This window comes from Dendrobates tinctorius, unplaced genomic scaffold (genome assembly GCF_039654945.1).
Source record: "Dendrobates tinctorius isolate UK_male_01 unplaced genomic scaffold, ASM3965494v1 ptg000144l, whole genome shotgun sequence".
Lineage (NCBI taxonomy): Eukaryota > Metazoa > Chordata > Amphibia > Anura > Dendrobatidae > Dendrobates > Dendrobates tinctorius.
The window spans coordinates 11,172,838-11,193,415 of record NW_027361811.1 but is presented as its reverse complement, the minus strand read 5'-3'; the positions used below and the strand labels follow the sequence as shown (position 1 = coordinate 11,193,415).

The window sequence follows — 20,578 nt, the reverse complement described above, 5'->3', positions numbered from 1 at the left end:
CTTTGACTACACCAGTACAAAACATTTATACATTGCCCCTTAAACCACTTGAATATTGCTTTAGCAGTATGCTTTGGGTTTGTGTGGTTGGCAGGTGAACCTCCGTCCCAGTCTCAAATCAATGTCAACTGAAACAGGTTTTGCTCAAGAATATCCCTGTATTTTGCACCTTCCATCTTTCCCTCGACTTGGATCATTTTCCCTGTCCTGCTGCCGAAAAACATTCCCACAGCTTGATGCTGCCACCATGTTTCACTGTGGGCATAGTGTTCTTGTGGCAATGAGCTGTGTTTTTTTGGCACCAAACATTGCATTTACCTTTATGGGCAAAAAGTTCAATTTTGGTATCATCTGACCACAACACCTTCCACCATACATTTGGGGAGTCTCCCACATGTCTTTTGGCAAACTGAAAATGAGCCTTACACACAAAAATTGTAAGCAAATGCTTTTTTAGAATCATAGAATCGTAGAGTTGAAAGGGACCTCCTGGGCCATCTAGTCCAACCCCCTGCTCAAAGCAGGATTCGCTAAATCATCCCAGACAGATGTCCGTCCAGCCTCTGTTTGAAGACTTCTATTGAAGGAGAACTCACCACCTCTCGTGGCAGCCTGTTCCCCTCATTGATCACTCTGTCAAAAAGTTTTTTCTAATATCTAATCTGTGTTTCCTCCCATTCAGTTTCATCCCATTGCTTCTAGTCTTTCCTTGTGCAAATGAGAATAAAGATGATCCTTCTACAATGTGACAGCCCTTGAGATATTTGTAGACAGCTATTAAGTCTCCTCTCAGTCTTCTCTTTTGCAAGCTAAACATTCCCAAATCCTGAACCTTTCCTCATAAGACAGGGTTTGCAGACTGGTCACCATTCTGGTCGCTCTTTTCTGAACTTGCTCCAGTTTGTTGATGTCTTTTTAAAATGTGGTGCCCAAAATTGGACACAGTATTCCAGATGAGGTCTGACCAAAGAGGAGTAGAGGGAAATAATGACTTCACGTGATCTAGAATGTATGCTTCTGTTAATACATCCTAGAATTGCATTTGCCTTTTTTGCTGCTGCATCACACTGTTCACTCATATTCAGTCTGTGATCTATTAGTATACCCAAGGCTTTTTCACAAGAGCTGTTGCTTAGCCCTATTTCTCCCATTTTGTATATGCTTTTCTCATTTTTATTGCCCAGATGTAGTACTTTGCATTTTTCCCTGTTAAAAACTATTCTGTTAGTTGTTGCCCACTGCTCCAATTTATTTATATCTTTTTGAATCCTTTCTCTCTCATCTCTAGTATTAGCTATACCTCCTAGCTTTGTGTCATCAGCAAATTTTATCAGTTTACCCTCAATTCCTTCATCTAAATCGTTGATAAAGATGTTGAACAATACAGGGCCTAGGTCAGAGCCCTGTGGTACCCCACTTGAGACATTCTTCCAACTGAATGTGCAGCCATTTACGACCACTCTTTGGGTCTGATCACTAAGCCAGTTATGAATCCACCTAACAGTTGCCTTGTCCATTCCATACTTAGTCATTTTTTCAATAAGGATTGTGTGAGATACTTTGTCAAATGCTTTGCTGAAGTCACGATATACTATATCTACAGCATTTCCCTGATCCACCCAATCAGCTATTCTGTCATAGAAGGAAATTAAGTTAGTCTGACATGACTTATTAGTTACAAACCCATGCCGACTCTGGTTAATCAATTCATTCTTATCCAGGTACTTACATACATGTCAACTGTTTAATAATTTGTTCAAACATCTTTCCTGGTATAGAAGTCAGACTCACTGGCCTATAGTTGCCTGGGTCTATCTTCTTCCCCTTTTTGAAGATAGGAACAACATTTGCTCTTCTCCAGTCTTTGGGGACTTCTACTGTTCTCCAAGAATTTTCAAAGATTACGGAGAGGGGTTCAAAAATTTATTCTGCTATCTCCTTCAGTACTCTGGGGTGTAATTCATCTGGACCTGGACACTTGAATTCATTTAGTTTAGCCAAGTGCTTCCTCACTATCTTTCTGTCTATAGATATCCTGAATTCTTCTATTCCCTTAATAGGACAGTGAAGAACAGTTGATGTTACATTTCCTTTCTGAGAGAAAACAGATGCAAAATAGGAATTTAAAAGTTCGGCCTTCTCAACATCCTGTCTTACCATTTCATCATTTTCATCCTGTAAAAATCGTATAGCATCTTTGACTTTTCTTTTACTTTTGACATATCCCCAAAATCCTTTATTATTGCTTTTGACGTCTCTTGCAAGCCTCAATTCATTGTCAGCTTTAGTAATCTGATTTGTTCCCTGCAGGTTCTGCAGACAGCATTATATTCTTCTTTAGATATGCCTCCCTCTTTCCATTTTATAAACATTTCTTTCTTCCTTTTTAGCATGTGCTTAAGTTCTGTGTTCATCCATCCTGGTTTCCTTAAACGCTTCCTATTCTTCCCTCTTTTCGGAATTGTTAACAATTGTGCTTTGAGAATTTCATTTTTCAATATTTCCCATCCTTCCTGGACATTTTTGTCCTTAAGGATATCCAGCCATTGGATCCCTCCAATTCTCTTGCTGAGTCCCTTAAAATCTGCCTTTCTGAAATCAAACCTTGACGTCTGAGTCTTCACAGGTCTTCCTCCTCTAGTTATCTAAAATTCTAAAATAGTATGGTCGCTACCTCCTAGGGTCCCAGCCACTTTTACCTCCTCAACCATTTCCTCCCTGTTTATAAGGATTAGATCCAAGGTAGCAGATCCCCTTGTTTTCTCCCCTACCTTTTGGAAGATAAAGTTGTCAGCAAGAGAGGATAAGAACTTTCTTGACCTGTTAATTTTGCCTGAGAGAGATTCCCAACAAATGTCTGGATAGTTTAAATCTCCCATGACAACTAAGTCATATTTTTTGGAGAATGGCCATTTGATGCATAAAGAGTTCATCCATATCTTCAGCTTGCACAGGGGGCCTGTAGTAAATGCCTACAATGGTGTCCTTTCGATTGTTCTGTCCTTGTATTCTTACCCAAACAGTTTCCACAGAACTCCCAGTCTTTGAAGCTTCAATCTCTGTGCAGATATACGCGTTTCTAACATACAATGCGGCACCTCCTCCTCGTTTATCAAGTCTGTTTCTTGCAAATCAGTTGTATTTTTCTAGCCTTGTATTCCAATCATGTGTATTGTCCCACCAAGTTTCAGTGATTCCAATGACATCATATTTCTTTTCCTGTGTTAGTAGTTCCAGTTCTCCTTGTTTGTTGCCCATGCTTTGTGCAATAGTATAGAAACATTTTAGTTTGTGATTGGTTTCTCTTTCTCCAATATTTTTATTATTTAGATTCTTTTGTCTTTGTTCTTCCTTTCCACTTCTAATAACAGAGTTCTCAATAGCATTTGTCAGGTGTATGGCTTTTTCTGGCCTTTTGCTTCCCTTCCCATGTTGTTCTAGTTTAAAGCTCTCCTGATGAGTGTAGCAAGGCGACTTCCAAATACATGTTCTCTGCCCACTCTTCCATAAAGGCCACCTCTATGGCGTGTATGGCTTATTGTGGTCTTATGGACAGGTAGTTCTGGCTCTACTTGTGAACGCTGCAGTTCCTTCAGGGTTACCTTTGGTCTTTTTGCTGCACTTCTGCTTAATGCCCTTCTTGCCTGGCCTGAGCGTTTCGGTGGGCAGGCCTCTCCTGGCAGGTTTGTTGTGGTATTATGAAAACATAGCTAGAATCAAAGATAGATGTAACAATCATATTCCTTGATAAGAGATACTCTCCATGAATCATGAACAGCAATAAAGAACCTTTGGGAGATTAAATCCCTAAAACAGAGTCAAAATAAGGTGTGTATATAAATAAAGTCACAAATTCAATCTTAACCCTGCTTATGCCAAAGTATAACAAAACTTTTATTTAAATTTACCAAAACAGGGTATATAAATATACATATAAATTGCTCCACACAATATGTACAAAAACTAATAAAACCAGGTGGACAACAATATGACCATGGTGCGGCTACACAGGCATGAGGTAATTAGGACAGAGAGCCACACGACGTAATAATAACCTAAAAGGAGTATTACATGACCGAGGCTCCCTAATCACAAATGAACATGAAAAGAGGTGTTTAGAGGCCTCGGAACGACGCACAGGCATCTTTGAACATGGGTAAGAGGGTTTGGTTCAATCTCATGTGAGCACTGGCTGTTGTATTTATATTTATTTATTTTTTCCGCAATGCATGTGTCTCTGGCAATATATTACGGAACGTTTCTCTGTCATTTTGTCAATATGTGGTGTGCATACTTATTTCTATATTTGCCTTTGTTTATTTGCTAACTTTGATTGTCCCTCTAAATACCACTTTTCATGTTCATTTGTGATTAGGGAGCCTTGCAGATGCAATACTCCTATTAGGTTATTTTCACATTGTGTAGGTCTCTGTCCTAAATACCGTATTTTGCGAATTATAAGACGCACCGGATTATAAGACGCACCTCAAATTTTGAAAAATAGGAAAATGAACTTTTTTTTTTATAATAAAATGGTGGTGTCTCTTATAATCCATGCGTCTTATTGCTTACCGGGGGAGGTAGCTGCGGTGAAGTGAGGTCCCAGGGTCACTGTTGGAGGAGGCAAGAGGGGAGCGTTGCTGCAGGCTGGGATGAGGGGGTGTTCTGATGAGCGCTGCTGTGGGTGAAAAAGGCTGCGGTCCTCTGTGGTGCGGGGGGCTCCATCGGCATTTTGTGAAAGCCCGGAGCCCTCCAGCACATCCATTACTGTGATGCAGTGGCCTCCGGGGCGGTGCATGCTCAGATTGAGATGTCGGCAACGAGATCTTGGAATGAGATCCCGAGATCCTGCACCACAGAGCACCGCAGCCATTTTCACCCACAGCGGTGCACATCGGAACACCCTCCTCACCCAGCCTGCAGCAACGTGCCACACTTTCCTCCTCCAGCAGCGATTCTGGGACCTTGCTCCACCACGGGCAGTAAGGTATATCCACATTATAAGACGCACCACCATTTTCCCCCCCAAATTTTGGGGAAAAAAAGTGCGCCTTATAATCCGAAAAATACGGTACCTCATGCCTGTGTGCCCACACTATGGTTGTATGGTTATCCACCTGGTTTTATAAGTTTTTGTAAATAAGGTGTGGAGCAATTTATATGTATATTTAGATGCCCTGTTTTGGTGAATTTAATTAAAGGCTTTGTTATACTTTGGCATAAGCAGGGATAAGATTGAATTTGTGAATTTATTTATACACACACCTTCTTTTGACTCCATTTTAGGGATTTAAGCCCCCAAAACTTCTTTATTGCTATTGTTGTGGTATTATGTTCTTTCCATTTGATGATACTTGATTCGATGATGCTCCGAGGCATCATTAGAGATATCTCCAACCCTGATTCGTACTTCTTAAAAACTTCGTCCCTGACTTGTTTGGAGATCTTCTTGGTCTTCATGGTATTGCTTGGTTAGTGGTGCCTCTTCTTCAATGGTGTTGCTGCCTCTGTGGTCTTTCAGAAAAGGTGTGTATATACTGATAGACATGTGATTGTACATAGGTGGACTTCCTTCCACTAAGCATGTGACTTGCAAAGGCAATTGCTTGCACCAGAAATTTTTAGAGGCTTTATAGCAAAAGGAGTGAATACATATGCACATGCCAATTTTTAGTTATTTGATCCTATAAATGTAATGCCTATATTTTTATCAATTCACCAACTTAGATTATTTAGTGCTGAACCATCACACACAAATCGGAGTACAAAAATGTTTAAACACAGGTTGTAATGTAATAAAATAGGTAAAAAGTCAAGGGGGTGAATACTTTCACAAGCCACTCTATTAAGGAAACTTAATACTCCTTTTCGACGTTGCATATGGAGCTTGTCTAATTTTAGGATTTACGTCAAACCAAAGCTGTACACCAAAAGAATCAAAGAAACAAAATGGAAAACTATATTCAATTTTAAAGTTTTCTTCAGAGATCACAAGAAAAATATTGTAATGGAGAACTACAATGGTCATCTCAGAAAAAAATAAATAAAGAAAGAAAACCTGAATCAGGCCCCCAAACCGCCACATTATCCAGGATGGTAACAGGTTCCAAATGAAGCCCTTTTCATTTCTGGTGCAGATGAAAACCTGTATTCCCAAGTCCATATACAGTCAAAGGGGTGGAGCTGTCATGCTGGACAATCTCACTCCTTGGTGTCACCTCACAGGATGGGCATGTCATCACAAGCCATCTACTGTGGCACTAGCACAGGTGTGGTGTGCAGATCAAGCCAAGACCAGAAGATCTCATTTCATTGAGCATGGGCCAGATACAGCTTTTGACGAACTTGGTCTTCAGGACATCATCCAAGCCTGGAGGTGCACCAGCCAATTTAACTTCTCCAGACCATAGCTTCCAAAAATGACAGCACACTAGGGAATAAACTTCTTTTCTTCTTTTTCACATGTTGCTGCTCCCAGTAGAAAGTAAAAAAGTATCACTGGGAACCTTTTACCCTCCTGGATTGGGGACCTGATTCCTGATATTAACTAGAACGAGCACTGTGTAGAAGGAGCACGGCTTAGAAGGAGCACGGCGTAGAAGGAGCACGGCTTAGAAGGAGCACGGCGTAGAAGGAGCACGGCTTAGAAGGAGCACGGCTTAGAAGGAGCACGGCGTAGAAGGAGCACGGCTTAGAAGGAGCACGGCTTAGAAGGAGCACGGCGTAGAAGGAGCACGGCGTAGAAGGAGCACGGCTTAGAAGGAGCACGGCGTAGAAGGAGCACGGCGTAGAAGGAGCACGGCTTAGAAGGAGCACGGCGTAGAAGGAGCACGGCGTAGAAGGAGCACGGCTTAGAAGGAGCACGGCTTAGAAGGAGCACGGCTTAGAAGGAGCACGGCTTAGAAGGAGCACGGCGTAGAAGGAGCACGGCGTAGAAGGAGCACGGCGTAGGAGCACGGCGTAGAAGGAGCACGGCTTAGAAGGAGCACGGCTTAGAAGGAGCACGGCTTAGAAGGAGCACGGCTTAGAAGGAGCACGGCTTAGAAGGAGCACGGCTTAGAAGGAACACGGCTTAGAAGGAACACGGCTTAGAAGGAACACGGCTTAGAAGGAGCACTTTCGTTTCCTTTTACATTATATTATTCATTTACATATAACCCACCCGTGTTTCCCTTTTCATCTTCCCGGATGTGCATATCTTTTACATTTGTTTCCAGCTCCAGGAGGTCCCGCAGATCTTCCTTGTATACTTCTATGTATGACACTTTAACGGTGAAGTCGATGTTGTGATTTTCAGAGATTGTGTGGAAAAGTTCCTGAATGGCACGTGGTATAATACCCTTCTCTTCCTCAGCAACAGACGCTATAAATGCAGTGAAATGCTTGTTCCATTATGAAGGTCAGTGACACAGAAATATAAACATTTGATACATTTTCATTATTCAAGGCTACATGAAAAAACATTAACAATGTAAAGAAGCCCACAGTAAGAATTATTAATAGGTAAGAGTTAATGATGATCTAGGCCATTTGTAAGGACTGCCTATTTCTGTCCTGCCAACACCCCAAATAGCCCACCTGGAGTACAGTGGACTCACAGTTTAGGAGTCTGCGGTATTGAAACTACACAGTAAATGACACCTGTGTTGGCGCACTCTCCTCATGAGTCCACTGTATTCCATTTTGGCTAACGGGAGAATGAACTGTAATATTGATTCTGTAATAATTTGCCTTTATTTGATAGTTCCCCCACCAAAAAAATATGCCATCTGCAGGCATTATAACTGTAAAAAACACCAATCATTCCAAAAGTCATATGCCATGTTTACTTGATCTGCTGATAAATATAATCTACTAGCTGAAGAGCCTGGTGTTGCTCGGGCATAGTAACTAACTGTGGTTAGTTATAACAAATTATAATGGACTATCCTCCATCACATATACCCATCACACATCCTCCATCCCATAGTCCAGTGCCCATATACCCATTATACAAATCCATCCCATAGTCCAGTGCCCATATACCCATTATACATATCCATGCCATAGTCCCATGCCCATATACCCATCAAACATCCTCCATCCCATAGTCCCGTGCCCATATACCCATCCTCTATCCCATACACCAGTGCCCATATACCCATCATACATATCCTCCATCCCATAAACCCATTACACATCATCCCATAGTCCAGTGCCCATATACCCATCACACATCCTCCATCCCATAGTGGCGCAGAGCAGGAAGTTCCGGGAGAGGGAGAGGGAGAGAGAGATTTTTTTTTTTTTTCCAGGCGCCAGAACAGACTTTAGGGTTAAATTTCAGGCTGAGTGAAGACTTTCGGGCATGCGCAGTGTGAAGTGTGGATCCGGCCGCCCGAAAAAACGTTACATGCTCCGTTCGGGCATGTCGGCGGACGGCAACATTTTGGCGGATCCGCAAAAAAAGGATCCAACGGATGGCCGTCCGTCAAGATCCGCCGGTAATGCACCTCAATGGGAAAAAAACGGATCCGCCAAACAAAATAGCGGATCCATTTTTTTCCAAAACGGCGGATCTTGACTGATGGACAAAAACTGAAGTGTGAAACAGGCCTTAATAACAATAAGCACCCTAGATCCATAAATCTACAATGCCATAGCTAACAACCTTCCAAACTCTGTTGCCCATCCGATCTTTCAAGCTGTTGCACTCGCCTAGTTTAAGATCTCTAAACCAAAGATAGGATCCCATAAAACGACCATCCTTAAGAAACTCCCCCTAACACTCATTTACTCTATGACTAACCATTCATTATCCCCCCCCCGGGCAGATTTAAAAATATCAAAACTTAGAAGACATTTTTAACGGGACGGAATTTTTATCCTTTCAAACACTAAAAACTAAATATAATATCTCCTCGTCCCAGTTTCTCGAATACCTTACTCTTAAGGATAATATAAAAATATTTCTCGGCAAGAAACTAAACTTCACTGAGTCATCTATAAAAATACTAGATAATTGTGGTCATCGTATTTTGTGGAGTCATGGCTTTGTTTATGATAACTACAACCAAGATACGGCCTTGACAAAAAGCCCTTCAATGCTGAGTTGGGAGAAAGACTTAAACTCATCCTTCACTGTAGAAGACTGGGAGGACTCTCTCTCTCTTTATCATATCACTCCGTACTCTCCATGTCCTTGCAGGAGACCCATTTTAAGGTTGTATCTCGTTGGTACTATACCCCCAATAGACTTGCCCATATTGGGACTACGAATTCGCCTCTATGCTGGAGGGACTGCGGTCAGAAGGGAGACATCCTACATGTTTTCTGGAGTTGCCCAATGGTTAATTCCTTGTGGTCGCAGATCTCCTCCCGCATTATTAGCAAACTTACAGGCAAAACCACAACCCTCACACCTCACTCGGCCCTACTTTCCCTTAATCTAGAGGAATTGGACCCTGCCTTAAAAGATATAGTCATCCATGTTTGTCTTGTGGTAAAAAAATTCCATTGCATTCCACTGGAAGAACCTTTTCCTTCCCAAAGTTGATGATATCTTACAGTTGATCACTCAACACAGATCTCATGAGTTGCATTTCGCATTGGCTAACGACCAATTCAGTAACTTCTACAGGAAATGGTCTAAATGGGACCAAACTTTCCCTACTCCTATTACTTGAATGAATCCTTTAACACTTAGTAATCTCGATAAAAGCGGTTTTAGTTTTGCCTCTGACATAACTGATCTTGTATCTACTATTTGACATAGGGTTAGATCTGTAATGACACTCATTATGCTCATTTATGTTCTTTATTACTATTATCATTCTATTGTATAATCTTGTATTCTACGTGTTTAGGCGTTGGCAAGATACGTTTGTAAAATGACATCATTAATGCATGTTTTGCATTTTCTTTACATGTTGTCAACTTGTAATTTCCCTACTTCCCCTTATCTTTCCTTCTCATCCCCATCCCCCCCCTTTTTTCTTTCCCCTGTCTTCCCCTCTCCCCATTGTTTAAAAGAATAAAATCTTTGGAAAAGAAACACCTTTTAACCTAAGCATAACGCTTCCTTACTCCTCAATGAATTCTGGTACCTGACATAAATTCACCAGCTCAAAGTAGCCTAGAAAACAAGTAAGATAGTTTAACATACCAACATGGCCTCCACCAATTGTATAGGTCTTTCCAGATCCAGTCTGTCCATAGGCAAAAACGGTGGCGTTGTAGCCTTCAATTAAAGACACTAAAAGTGGTTTAATGCAGGAGTCGTAGACGTCATCTTGGGTGGAGCTTTTCCCGAAGACGTGGTCAAAAGTGAAGACTCTGTCCTTTCCGATGATGATTTGCTGAGTGTTGGGGACAAGCCTCACACATACTTGGTGATTATGAAGAATCTCCTTGGATAACAGAGGACGGACTCTCACTGCCACCTTCACCGGGATTTCAGCCATTGTGTTGTCTATGACAAACGTTTTCGACGTCTATCCTTCCACCTCATGACATTGTCTGAAAGAAGAACAGACTGTGACAATCTGATACTCTGTAACAGTCATGGGCGAACGGCCAGAGAGAAATGTACCAAGACCTTCACAAGTAGCCATCCAGTAAATCGCAACATCCAAACTCGGGACTTTCACCATCTGCACGCACTGTTGTCAGGCCTAAATTACCCCATAAAAATACTCCCTTTCTATAGAATCCATCAAAATACTACAACTATTATTACGGTAGTGGACATCAGATAGTCCTGTTCTTGACACTGCGTATTTATAATAAAAGTCCACAAATGGAAAATCCTAAAGGGGCTCAGCATAGATTTGGGGCCACTAAGCCACGAGCATCTCGTTATGCCACCAGGGTTTAGGTTTCCATACATGCCCGTGGAAAAACCATACGATATTACGGAGACAGATCTGGGACGTTGGTTTTCTGGCAAAGGTCCATGCACATGATGCAGATGAGGCTGAAGGACAGGTCCCTCGCTTCACTGCCCATGTGTACCATCACCAGGCTTCATCTGCTCAATGTGCCAATGGACTCCTCACTGGGCCATTTAGGATTCATTTTATTACCAATGCAGAAATACCCAGCCTAAACTCCGGGCAGATAATGACATTCTGGAGGTTTAGTGACTACCTGCCCAAGGGACAGCATATAAAATGACCTGGATAAAGTGGGCATTTTTTTCTTACTTAAATGCATGTATTTGGGACTAAAAATCTTTTTTTTTCAAAAGGGTTTCAATAAAATCTTTGCTCTGTTTGGTTTTTAGGGATCATGTTAATGTCCGTGCAAACAAATCTTCGCTCGGACCGAGTCGCATGAGCCTTTATAGGTTCTTCTTTTTGCTGCACACTCAGTTTTATGTGGCCTGAGGTCATAAATCAGTTGCGGGGAGCTCAGTGAAAAAAAGACAAATAAGAGTTTATTAGACCATCAGAAAGTGCTCACTGATCGATTCTCAGTTAACTCATTCTGCAGCCAGACAGTGCAACAGATAGGCAACAGCAGGCAAACTGCAAACATTTTTAATGAAGCCCAATTGAAAAAAATTGATTTTTTTTTTACCCCAAAATAAGTACATTAAGAGAAAAACAAATAAATATATCCCCAAAAGTGGACAACCCCTTTGAGCCACTGACATCTGTGTATGTATATAAGGTTTGGTCCCCATGACAAGGCCTGCGAGTCAGAGAAATGTCAGGGCATTACCTTGACTTCAATGTTTCCCTATCGGAAAGACAAATCCCTGATGTCCTAATAACCATGTCATCTGTATCTCCTACATGGAAACCCCAATATGGTGGAGAACGTCATCGGAATATCACGAGATTACAGGAGACATAGTACATGGGTATGGGGAGATGTGACCACGAGAGGAGTATACAAAGTATGGAGAACGCTTTACTGGAAATGGGTTTTCGGTGGGAAATCGAGGCTGGTTAGGGTTTTAACACTGTGATCAACCCACAAATGGACACTTTGGGAGATGCTGCAGGTATCAATTGTTCCAAAATGGCAAAGCTATAAAATTGGTTACAAGCTATAATCTGCTGTTCGACATCGAATTGAATATGGAAAGGCAAAACAGCAGTGTAAAGCATGGGGGATAGCATGAGAGAGGAAGTGGGTTGATCTCGGTGCTGACATGGCTCTGTAAGGGAGCAGTGTATTCGAAGTGAAGAATGAGATGTTCTCATCAGGAAAAGAGCTTTCACAAGGGATTCAATTCTTTTCTTGGCAGTGAGAGCAGCCGCCACTCATAAGGGTGTCCTACTCCGAGGTCCGGACTTATGGGGCCATTCGGGGCCCAGACCCACAGCTCTGCATTAGATTGACATTCAGTAAATTGTATGTTCACATGTAGCATTTTAGGTGTTTTTTACAGAATGAAAAATGCAATCTAAAGCCCGGAAACCACAGTAAAAATTACGCACTTTTTGATGTGGATTTTGACGCCAAGTCATTTTGAATGGGGAAAAACTTGAGTAAAAACTGAAAGAACTGAAAATCATAATAGAGCAAAAATTGCATAGGAAATAAAAACGCTCTATGTGAATGACATTTTCAAAATCCTAATCATTTTGCTGTTACTACGAAATGCTGGGTTTTTTTCTGCAAAAAAATGCACATAAAAAACCCACAATACTAAAAAGGCTGCAGAAAATAATACCAGATAGTCAGATGTGATCCAAACAACTGGGAACGAGAATTGGAAAAATAAGACGGTGCAACAGTGTTACAGAATCTGCCAATTAATCACAACCGTAGGCGAACAGACCCTTAAAGGGGTTGTCCCACATAGAAAGTACACTTTAATCAATAGATCGTGCAATATTAAAAGAACCACAATTGGCATTGTTGAAAAAAGTGCCACTTTTATGTGCTGTGTAATGGCTGTGTACTACCATGCAGAGCTGTTCCAGTTCCTGGTCATCACATACCACAGCTCCTGGCCAGGGGTGAAAGCATTAGTCACTTATAGGCCGGGATCACACATGCGAGAAACTCGGATGAGTCTCACATCTTAAAACCCGGCACTGCCGCCGGCACTCAGGAGCGTAGCATGCGGCTGCATAGAAATACATGGAGTCGCACGCTCCGCTCCAGAGTGCTGGTGGCAGTGCTGGGTATTAACATGCAAGACGCATCCGAGTTTCTTGCATGTGTGATCCCGGCCATAAGAGAATATACAGATGAAGCACCAGGGGTGTACAACTGCTACTTTCTGCGGTAAAACGTTTACCTGGCCTCTTCTATCACAGGAGTGAGTGTTTCTGCTACCGTCACCAGTCCTCTGAGCTCATCACAAATCAAGTGAGTGACATGTAAGCTCTGTGGCTGCTAGAGCTCCTATGTCACTGACTTGATTTACCATGGGTTCACATGACTGTTGATGGCGGCAGAAACACTCACTCCTGTGATAAAACAGGCAGGCAAAATTGTCACTGCAGATATGATGTGAGCCACAGCTGTTTCATCTGCATACTCTCTTATCATAAGTGACTTATGATTCCTCCCCTGGCTACGAGCTGTGGAAGTGCAGCAATCGTGATCCTCTGACAAGAGAGTACACATTACAAACATCCCAGCACCTTCAAGCTCTGCAGGGCCATTTTAGTCTGTGATCACACTTGCATGTCTCCAGACACACATGACGATATGTGCGTAGGAAGTAAAATGTCAAAAACGTACGCAAGCGTGCATCATCAAACTGTGTCTGTCTGAATTTCCAAGTAAGCATCAGTATTTGTAGCCAAAACCAGGAGTGGGTGATAAATACAGAAGTGGTGACGTGTTTCTATTAGGCTGGTTTCATACGTCCTGATATTTCCGGTACCGGAGATGACAGTGTCCGTGTGTGTAATACTTGCGGCACATGTGTGGCAACCATGTGCATCAGTACCACACAGATGGGCACCAGGGAAGAAGCGTTACAGTAAGCGTTGTTCCACGGCACCGGATGTGTTAGCGTGCTCGCTTGGCGAGGCAAGACTCCAGGAGTGGACCCTCTGGACCGTGGCACCGAGGGGTCCCCGGGCGAGCAACCAGGTGGAGCCGACCCCTATACAGGGACCGTTAGGAGCAGGCCCATGGGTTCAAATGCCACGGCGGCCTGTACCAAGAGGGGCGGCTCGGAATGAACTGGAGTAGGACTGAGTACCAAGTACCACGAGCACAAAGACAGCGTAGGGCTCGGGTGGCGAGACCGGAGTAGGACAGCAGGACGGAGCAAGGGCACAGAACCAGAGTAGAATGACAGGAATCAGGCGCGGGCAGGACGGAGCAAGGGCACAGGCCCGGAGTAGGATGGCAGGAAACAGGCACGGGCAGCAGGACGGAGCAAGGGCACAGGACCGGAGTAGGATGGCAGGAAACAGGCACGGGCAGCAGGACGGAGCAGGACATCAGGAAGAAAGCACAAGGGAAAGGTGAACACCGGGCACAGAGCACAGGGCAAGGGGAGCCTAGCGTGCAGGTAGGAACACGACGGTCAGGCGCCTCCATTACAGGAGGGCGGCCTGAAATACCTTAGGATCGGCCCCCATTTGTCCCGCGGTGCTTCCGGGTCAGGGCATTGCCGGAGCATAAGATGATGAAGGGAGAGGCGGCCGCGGTCTACGGCGCATGCGCAAAGCATGCAGTGATGTCGCAGGCCGGTCACAGGAGGACGCAGTGGTGCGGGAGCGAGCAGGTGAGTATACAAGGGCGCAACGGGGGCCGTGACAGTACCCCCCCTTAAGCCGCCACTCACTGCGATTGGCAAAAAATCTCCTGAGAATGCGGGGAGCATTGATGTTCTCCCGGGGTTCCCAGGACCTCTCCTCGGGACCAAAGCCCTTCCAGTCAATAAGGAAAAAGGGCCTCCCCCTGACTCTTTTCATGGCAAGAATATCTCTTACCTCGAAGGTGAAACCGATTTAGTACCACAGGTTTCAGGAGAGAGAAGTGGAAGGTGTTCGGGACTCGGAGCAAAGCAGGTAACCTCAACTTGTAGGCGACTTCATTGACGCGTTCAAGAATCTCAAAGGGACCTATGTACCGGGGACCCAGCTTGTATGAGGGCAATTTTAGCCAGATATACTTGGATGAGAGCCAGACTTTATCCCTGATGTGAAACGGTGGAAGATCCAATCTCCTCTTGTCAGCGTGATTCTTCATCCGCTCACTGGCTTTCTTGAGTGCTGTGTTGGTCTCGGCCCAGATCTCGGAAAATTCCAGGGATAAGGAGATGGCTGCAGGTACCTCGGAAGCAGGGGCTACAGGGAGAGGAACACCGGGATGTTTGCCAAACACCACAAAAAACGGAGACTTGGTCGAGGACCTGCCGGTATGATTGTTGTAGGCGAACTCCGCCCAAGGAAGCAGGTCAACCCAGTCGTTCTGGTGGACGTTGGAAAAATGACGCAGATATCCAGTCAATGTCTGGTTAGTTTGCTCCACTTGCCCGTTGGTCTGTGGATGGTAGGCAGAAGAAAAATCCAGGGATATATCCAAGAGTTTACAAAGTGCCCTCCAGAACTTGAAGTAAACTGGACCCTCGGTCAGACACAAGACGTCGAGGTAGACCATGAAGCCTGAAAATCTGATGGATGAAGATTTTGGCTAGTTTGGGCGCTGAGTGGAGTCCGGTCAGAGGGATAAAATGTGCCATTTTGGAAAAGCGATCTACTACCACTAGAACCACCGTACAACCGGATGAGCGGGGCAAGTCGGTGATAAAATCCATGGTGATGTTTTCCCAAGCTACCGTAGGAACCGGCAGTGGAAGCAGCAAGCCTGACGAAGGCCATCGTGGTACTTTGTTTCTTGCGCAGGAAGGACAAGAGGCAACGAAATCCGCAAAATCTTGGCAGAGGGTCAGCCACCAGTAGTACCGAGAAATGAGAGCGAGAGACTTCTTAGTTCCGGCATGGCCTGCCAGTCTGGAGGAATGACCCCAAAGTAGGACTCTTCCTTTGGCATCCTCAGGCATGAGAGTCTTGCCTGGGGGTGGAGAAAGCAGATTGACAGGAGCCACGGTGATAATTTTGATGGGTTCGATAATATGAGATGGTTCCTCCCCAACCTCGGACGGCTAGGAGACTCTGGATAAGGCATCGGATTTGGTGTTCTTGTCACCAGGGCGAAAATGGAGCTCAAAAATCGAAGCGAGTGAAAAACAAGGACCACCTAGCCTGTCGAGGATTGAGTCTCTGGGTGGACTGAAGGTAGGCCAAGTTTTTGTGGTCCGAGTAAATCACAAGAGGGTGGACAGCCCCCTCCAGAAGGTGACGCAACTCCTCCAAGGCCAATTTTATGGCCAAGAGTTCACGGTCGCCAATTGAGTAATTGCACTCGGATGGAGGAAAGGCCTTGGAAAAGAATCCACAGGGGCGTAGGCGACCAGAGACGGTTTTCTGAGACAGTACAGCCCCGGCTCCTGTTGAGTAGGCATCCGCCTCTAGCACGAAGGGTTTGCTGCTCTCGGGACGGGACAACACTGGAGCACTGGAAAATGCCCGTTTTAGTGTCAGAAAGGCCTCTTCAGCTTCCGTGCTCCAAGAATTGGGACTCGTCCTCTTTCGGGTGAGGGCAGAAATAGGCTTGGTGATTGAAGAAAAATAAGGAATAAATTGACTGTAGTAATTGACAAATCCAAGAAACCGTTGGATAGTTCTTATGCCGACCGGATGGGTCCACTTGAGAATGGCGGACAGTTTCTCAGGATCCATCCTCAGTCCAGCGTCGGAGATGATGTAGCCCAGAAATGGTAACGAGGTTTGTTCAAACAGACATTTCTCCATCTTAGCATACAAGCGATTCTCTCGAAGACGCTGAAGAACCAAGTGGACACTCCTTCTATGATACGAAAGGTCTGGCGAGAAGACAAGAATGTCGTCCAAGTACACTACCACACAGGAGTACAAGAGGTCCCGGAAGATCTCATTGACGAACTCTTGAAACACAGCGGTGGCATTGCACAGACCAAAGGGCACGACTAGGTACTCATAGTGACCGTCTCGAGTGTTAAAAGCGGTCTTTCATTCATCGCCTGCGCGGATGTGGATCAGATTGTAGGCTCCTGTGAGGTCCAACTTGGAGAAAATCCGCGCCCCTCTGAGGAGATCAAACAACTCCGGAATGTGTGGAAGGGGGTACCTGTTCTTGATGGTGAGGTCGTTCAAGCCCCTATAGTCAATGCACGGCCGCAGAGAACCGTCCTTATTTTGGCAAAGAAAAAACTGGCTCCTGCGGCAGAGGAGGATTTCCCGTATGAAACCTTTGGCAAGGTTCTCCAGGACGTACTCGGACATAGCTAAGGTCTCTGCAGGAGACAGTGGGTAGATCCTACCCCGAGGAGGGGTAGAACCGGGGATTAGCTTGATTGGACAGTCAAAAGGCCGGTGCGGGGGAAGGATCTCCGCTTCCTTCTTATCAAAGATGTCTGTGTAGCACCAGTAGGCTGAGGGAAGCCCCGAGAGATCAGAAGGTGGACGTGAGGGAGCAGCAGGACGAATAGGGTTCAGGCACCGGTCATGGCACGAGTGTCCCCAGCGAAGAACCTCCCCAGACGACCAGTCGAGGACTGGCTGGTTTGTCCGTAGCCACGGAAGCACAAGTATAATCGCGTGGGAAAGATTAGGCAGCACGTAGAAGGCCATTCTTTCACGGTGTAGGACACCGACTTGCAAGTCTACCTCCTCGGTGACCATGTTGATGGATTCCTGTAGTGGTCTGCCGTCCACCAAAGCAATTAGTCGAGGATTCTTTAGAGTGACCACACGAATCTGGTACTTGTCCACCTCTTCACGCCGGATGAACTTACCCGCTGAGACCGAATCCATGTAGGCCACCACGGAGCCATGCCTCTGCCCCGAAATCAAAAGAACAGACATCGTAAGAGGTTGAGAGGAATCATTAACACCTAGGGATGCCTCTCTTACCTGGCCTAGGTGGAAGTTTCCCGGTCTCTCAGGACAAGAATGGATGAAATGCGAGGCTCCTCCACAATAGAGACATAGACCTTGCGCCTGCCTCTCTCTCTGACGTAACTCAGCCAACCTGACACGGTCAACCTGCATGGGTTCGGAAGGAGTATGGGCGGCCCCGGCTGGGCGTGGACTAGAGGACCGATTGGCGGAAGGAACTGGTCTGGTGGGTCTCCTGTCTCTAGCCGACTCCCGGGCGCGCTCCTGAAACCGGAGATCTATGCGAGTGGCCAGGGAGACAAGGTCCTCAAGAGTGGTGGGGGTATCCCGACCTGCCAGCTCATCTTTTATCCTGCCCGATAGGCCACACCAGAATGCCCCTACCATTGCCGCATTATTCCAACCTAGTTCAGAGGCAAGCTTGAGGAACCGGATAGCATACTGTCCGACAGTGAGGGCGCCCTGGTGGAGGTTGAAAAGAGACTCCGTAAGAGAGGCTAACCGGCCTGGCTCATCAAAGACCCTACGAAAAGTATCCAAAACGACCGGAAGGTTCGAAACCAAGGGATCGTCCCTCTCCCAGAGAGGGTTTAGCCATGACAGATGGGACATAATAAAGGCCACTTTCGCCTTATTGGAGGGATACTGGTGAGGTAGCAGCTCAAAGTGAAGGCTACACTGGTTTAAGAACCCCCTGCAGAGTTTAGGGGACCTCGCGATTAAACCGGGGTGGCTTGGCGAGGCGATGAAAAAGAAATGGGACCGGGAGATGAAGTAGATGCTGCGGCGGTGGACTGGAGAGCAACCATGCAATTGTCGACAGAGGCCATATAGGTTAAAATATGGGCCTGAGTGTCACGCTGCTGGCCAAGCTCCTGCTGGAGACTGGCCAGCTGAGTAGCATCTCCCGGATCGGCGGCCTGAAGGGCTGAGAGGCGAGAGTCCATGGATTTCATTACAGACATTATACGCCCCTGGTTCTCTCGCAAAAAAAAAGAGCAACTCCTTTTGAGCAGGAGCAGAGGTACCGGCAGAATCCATGGCCTGACCGTACTGTTAGCGTGCTCGCTTGGCGAGGCAAGACTCCAGGAGTGGACCCTCTGGACCGTAGCACTGATGGGTCCCCGGGCGAGAAACCAGGTGGAGCCGACCCTTACACAGGGACCGTTAGGAGCAGGCCCAGGGGTTCAAAAGCCACGGCGGCCGGTACCAAGAGGGGCAGCTCGGAATGGCCTGGAGTAGGACTGAGTACCAGGTACCACGAGCACAAAGACAGGGTAGGGCTCGGGTGGCGAGACCGGAGTAGGACAGCAGGAAATAGACACGGACAGCAGGACGGAGCAAGGGCACAGGACCGGAGTAGGATGACAGGAAACAGGCACGGGCAGCAGGACGGAGCAGGGCTGCAGGAAGAAGGAACAAGGGAAAGGTGAACACCCGGCACAGAGCACAGGGCAAGGGAGCCTAGCGTGCAGGTAGGAACACGACGGTCAGGCGCCTCCATTACAGGTGGGCGGCCTGAAGTACCTTAGGACCGGCCCCCATTGGTCCGGCGGTGCTTCCGGGTCAGGGCACCTCCGGAGCATAAGAAGATGAAGGGAGACGCGGCCGCGGCCTACAGCGCATGTGCAAAGCGTGCAGTGACGTCACAGGCCGCGAGCCGATCAGAGGAGGATGCCGCGGGTGACGGGAGGAGACAGGCTGCGGCGTGGGAGCGAGCATGTGAGTATACAAGGGCGTGACGGGGGCCGTGACAGGGTGCTGAAGATAGCTCATCATTCTCCCCTGCTCTGCCAGCGATTGGCGCGAGCAGGGGAGAATGATGAGAGTTACATTCAAGAGAGAATAATGAGAGCAGGCAGGGGCTGATGGGACTATTACTGCCATCAGACTACCCCTGCTGCTGCTAACAACAGTGACAGCAGGAGTAGCTGATGAGAGAATTCCTCACAAGCCGCCTAGGCTATAAATAAATAAATTAATGAATGAAAAAACCCGGCATGGGTTTCCCTCTATTTTCTATAACCAGCCAGGCAAAACTCTCCGCTGGGGGTTGCAACCCTCAGCTGTTAGCTTAAGCAAGGTTGGTTATCAAGAAGCTATAAACCTGACCTTCCTTTGAGCTAGTTGAGAATCTGGAGCATTAGATTTGTTGGTTCCATTAAACTCTCAAAATAGCCAGAAAAAAAGAACTTTCATGTGAAACTCGACAGTCTATTCTTGTTCTTAGAAATGAAGGCTACTCCATGCGAGAAATTGCCAAGAAACTGAAGATTTCCTACAACGGTGTGTACTACTCCCTTCAGAGGAAAGCACAAGCAGGCTCTAACCAGAGTAGAAAGAGAAGTGGGAGGCCCCGTAGCACAACTTAGCAACAAAACAAGTACATTAGAGTATGTAGTTTGAGAAATCGACGCCTGGCAACTGGCAGCTTCATTAAATAGTACACGCAAAACGCCAGTGTCAATAACTACAGTGAAGAGGCGACTCTGGGATGCTGGTTATCAGGGCAGAGTGGCAAAGAAAAAGCCATATTTGAGACTGGCTAATAAAAGGAAAAGATTAATATGGGCAAAAGAACACAGACATTGGACAGAGGAAGATTGCAAAAAAGTGTTATGGACAAACGAATCCAAGTTTGAGGTGTTTGGATCACACAGAAGAACATTTGTGAG

At 45.8% G+C, this 20,578-nt stretch overlaps 1 protein-coding gene across 1 annotated transcript in view; it reads right to left on the bottom strand.

The window, feature by feature from the left end:
- KIF27 (kinesin family member 27) overlaps positions 1 to 20,578 on the bottom strand; it is a 69,012-nt gene that overhangs the window by 45,184 nt on the left and 3,250 nt on the right. The window contains exons 2-3 of the mRNA XM_073546025.1: positions 10,145 to 10,497; positions 7,163 to 7,363 (exon numbers count right to left, since the gene is read on the bottom strand). Of these exons, the coding sequence (XP_073402126.1) occupies positions 7,163 to 7,363; positions 10,145 to 10,442 (499 nt within the window). The 5' untranslated portion in view covers positions 10,443 to 10,497. The remainder of the gene's footprint in view (positions 1 to 7,162; positions 7,364 to 10,144; positions 10,498 to 20,578) is intronic.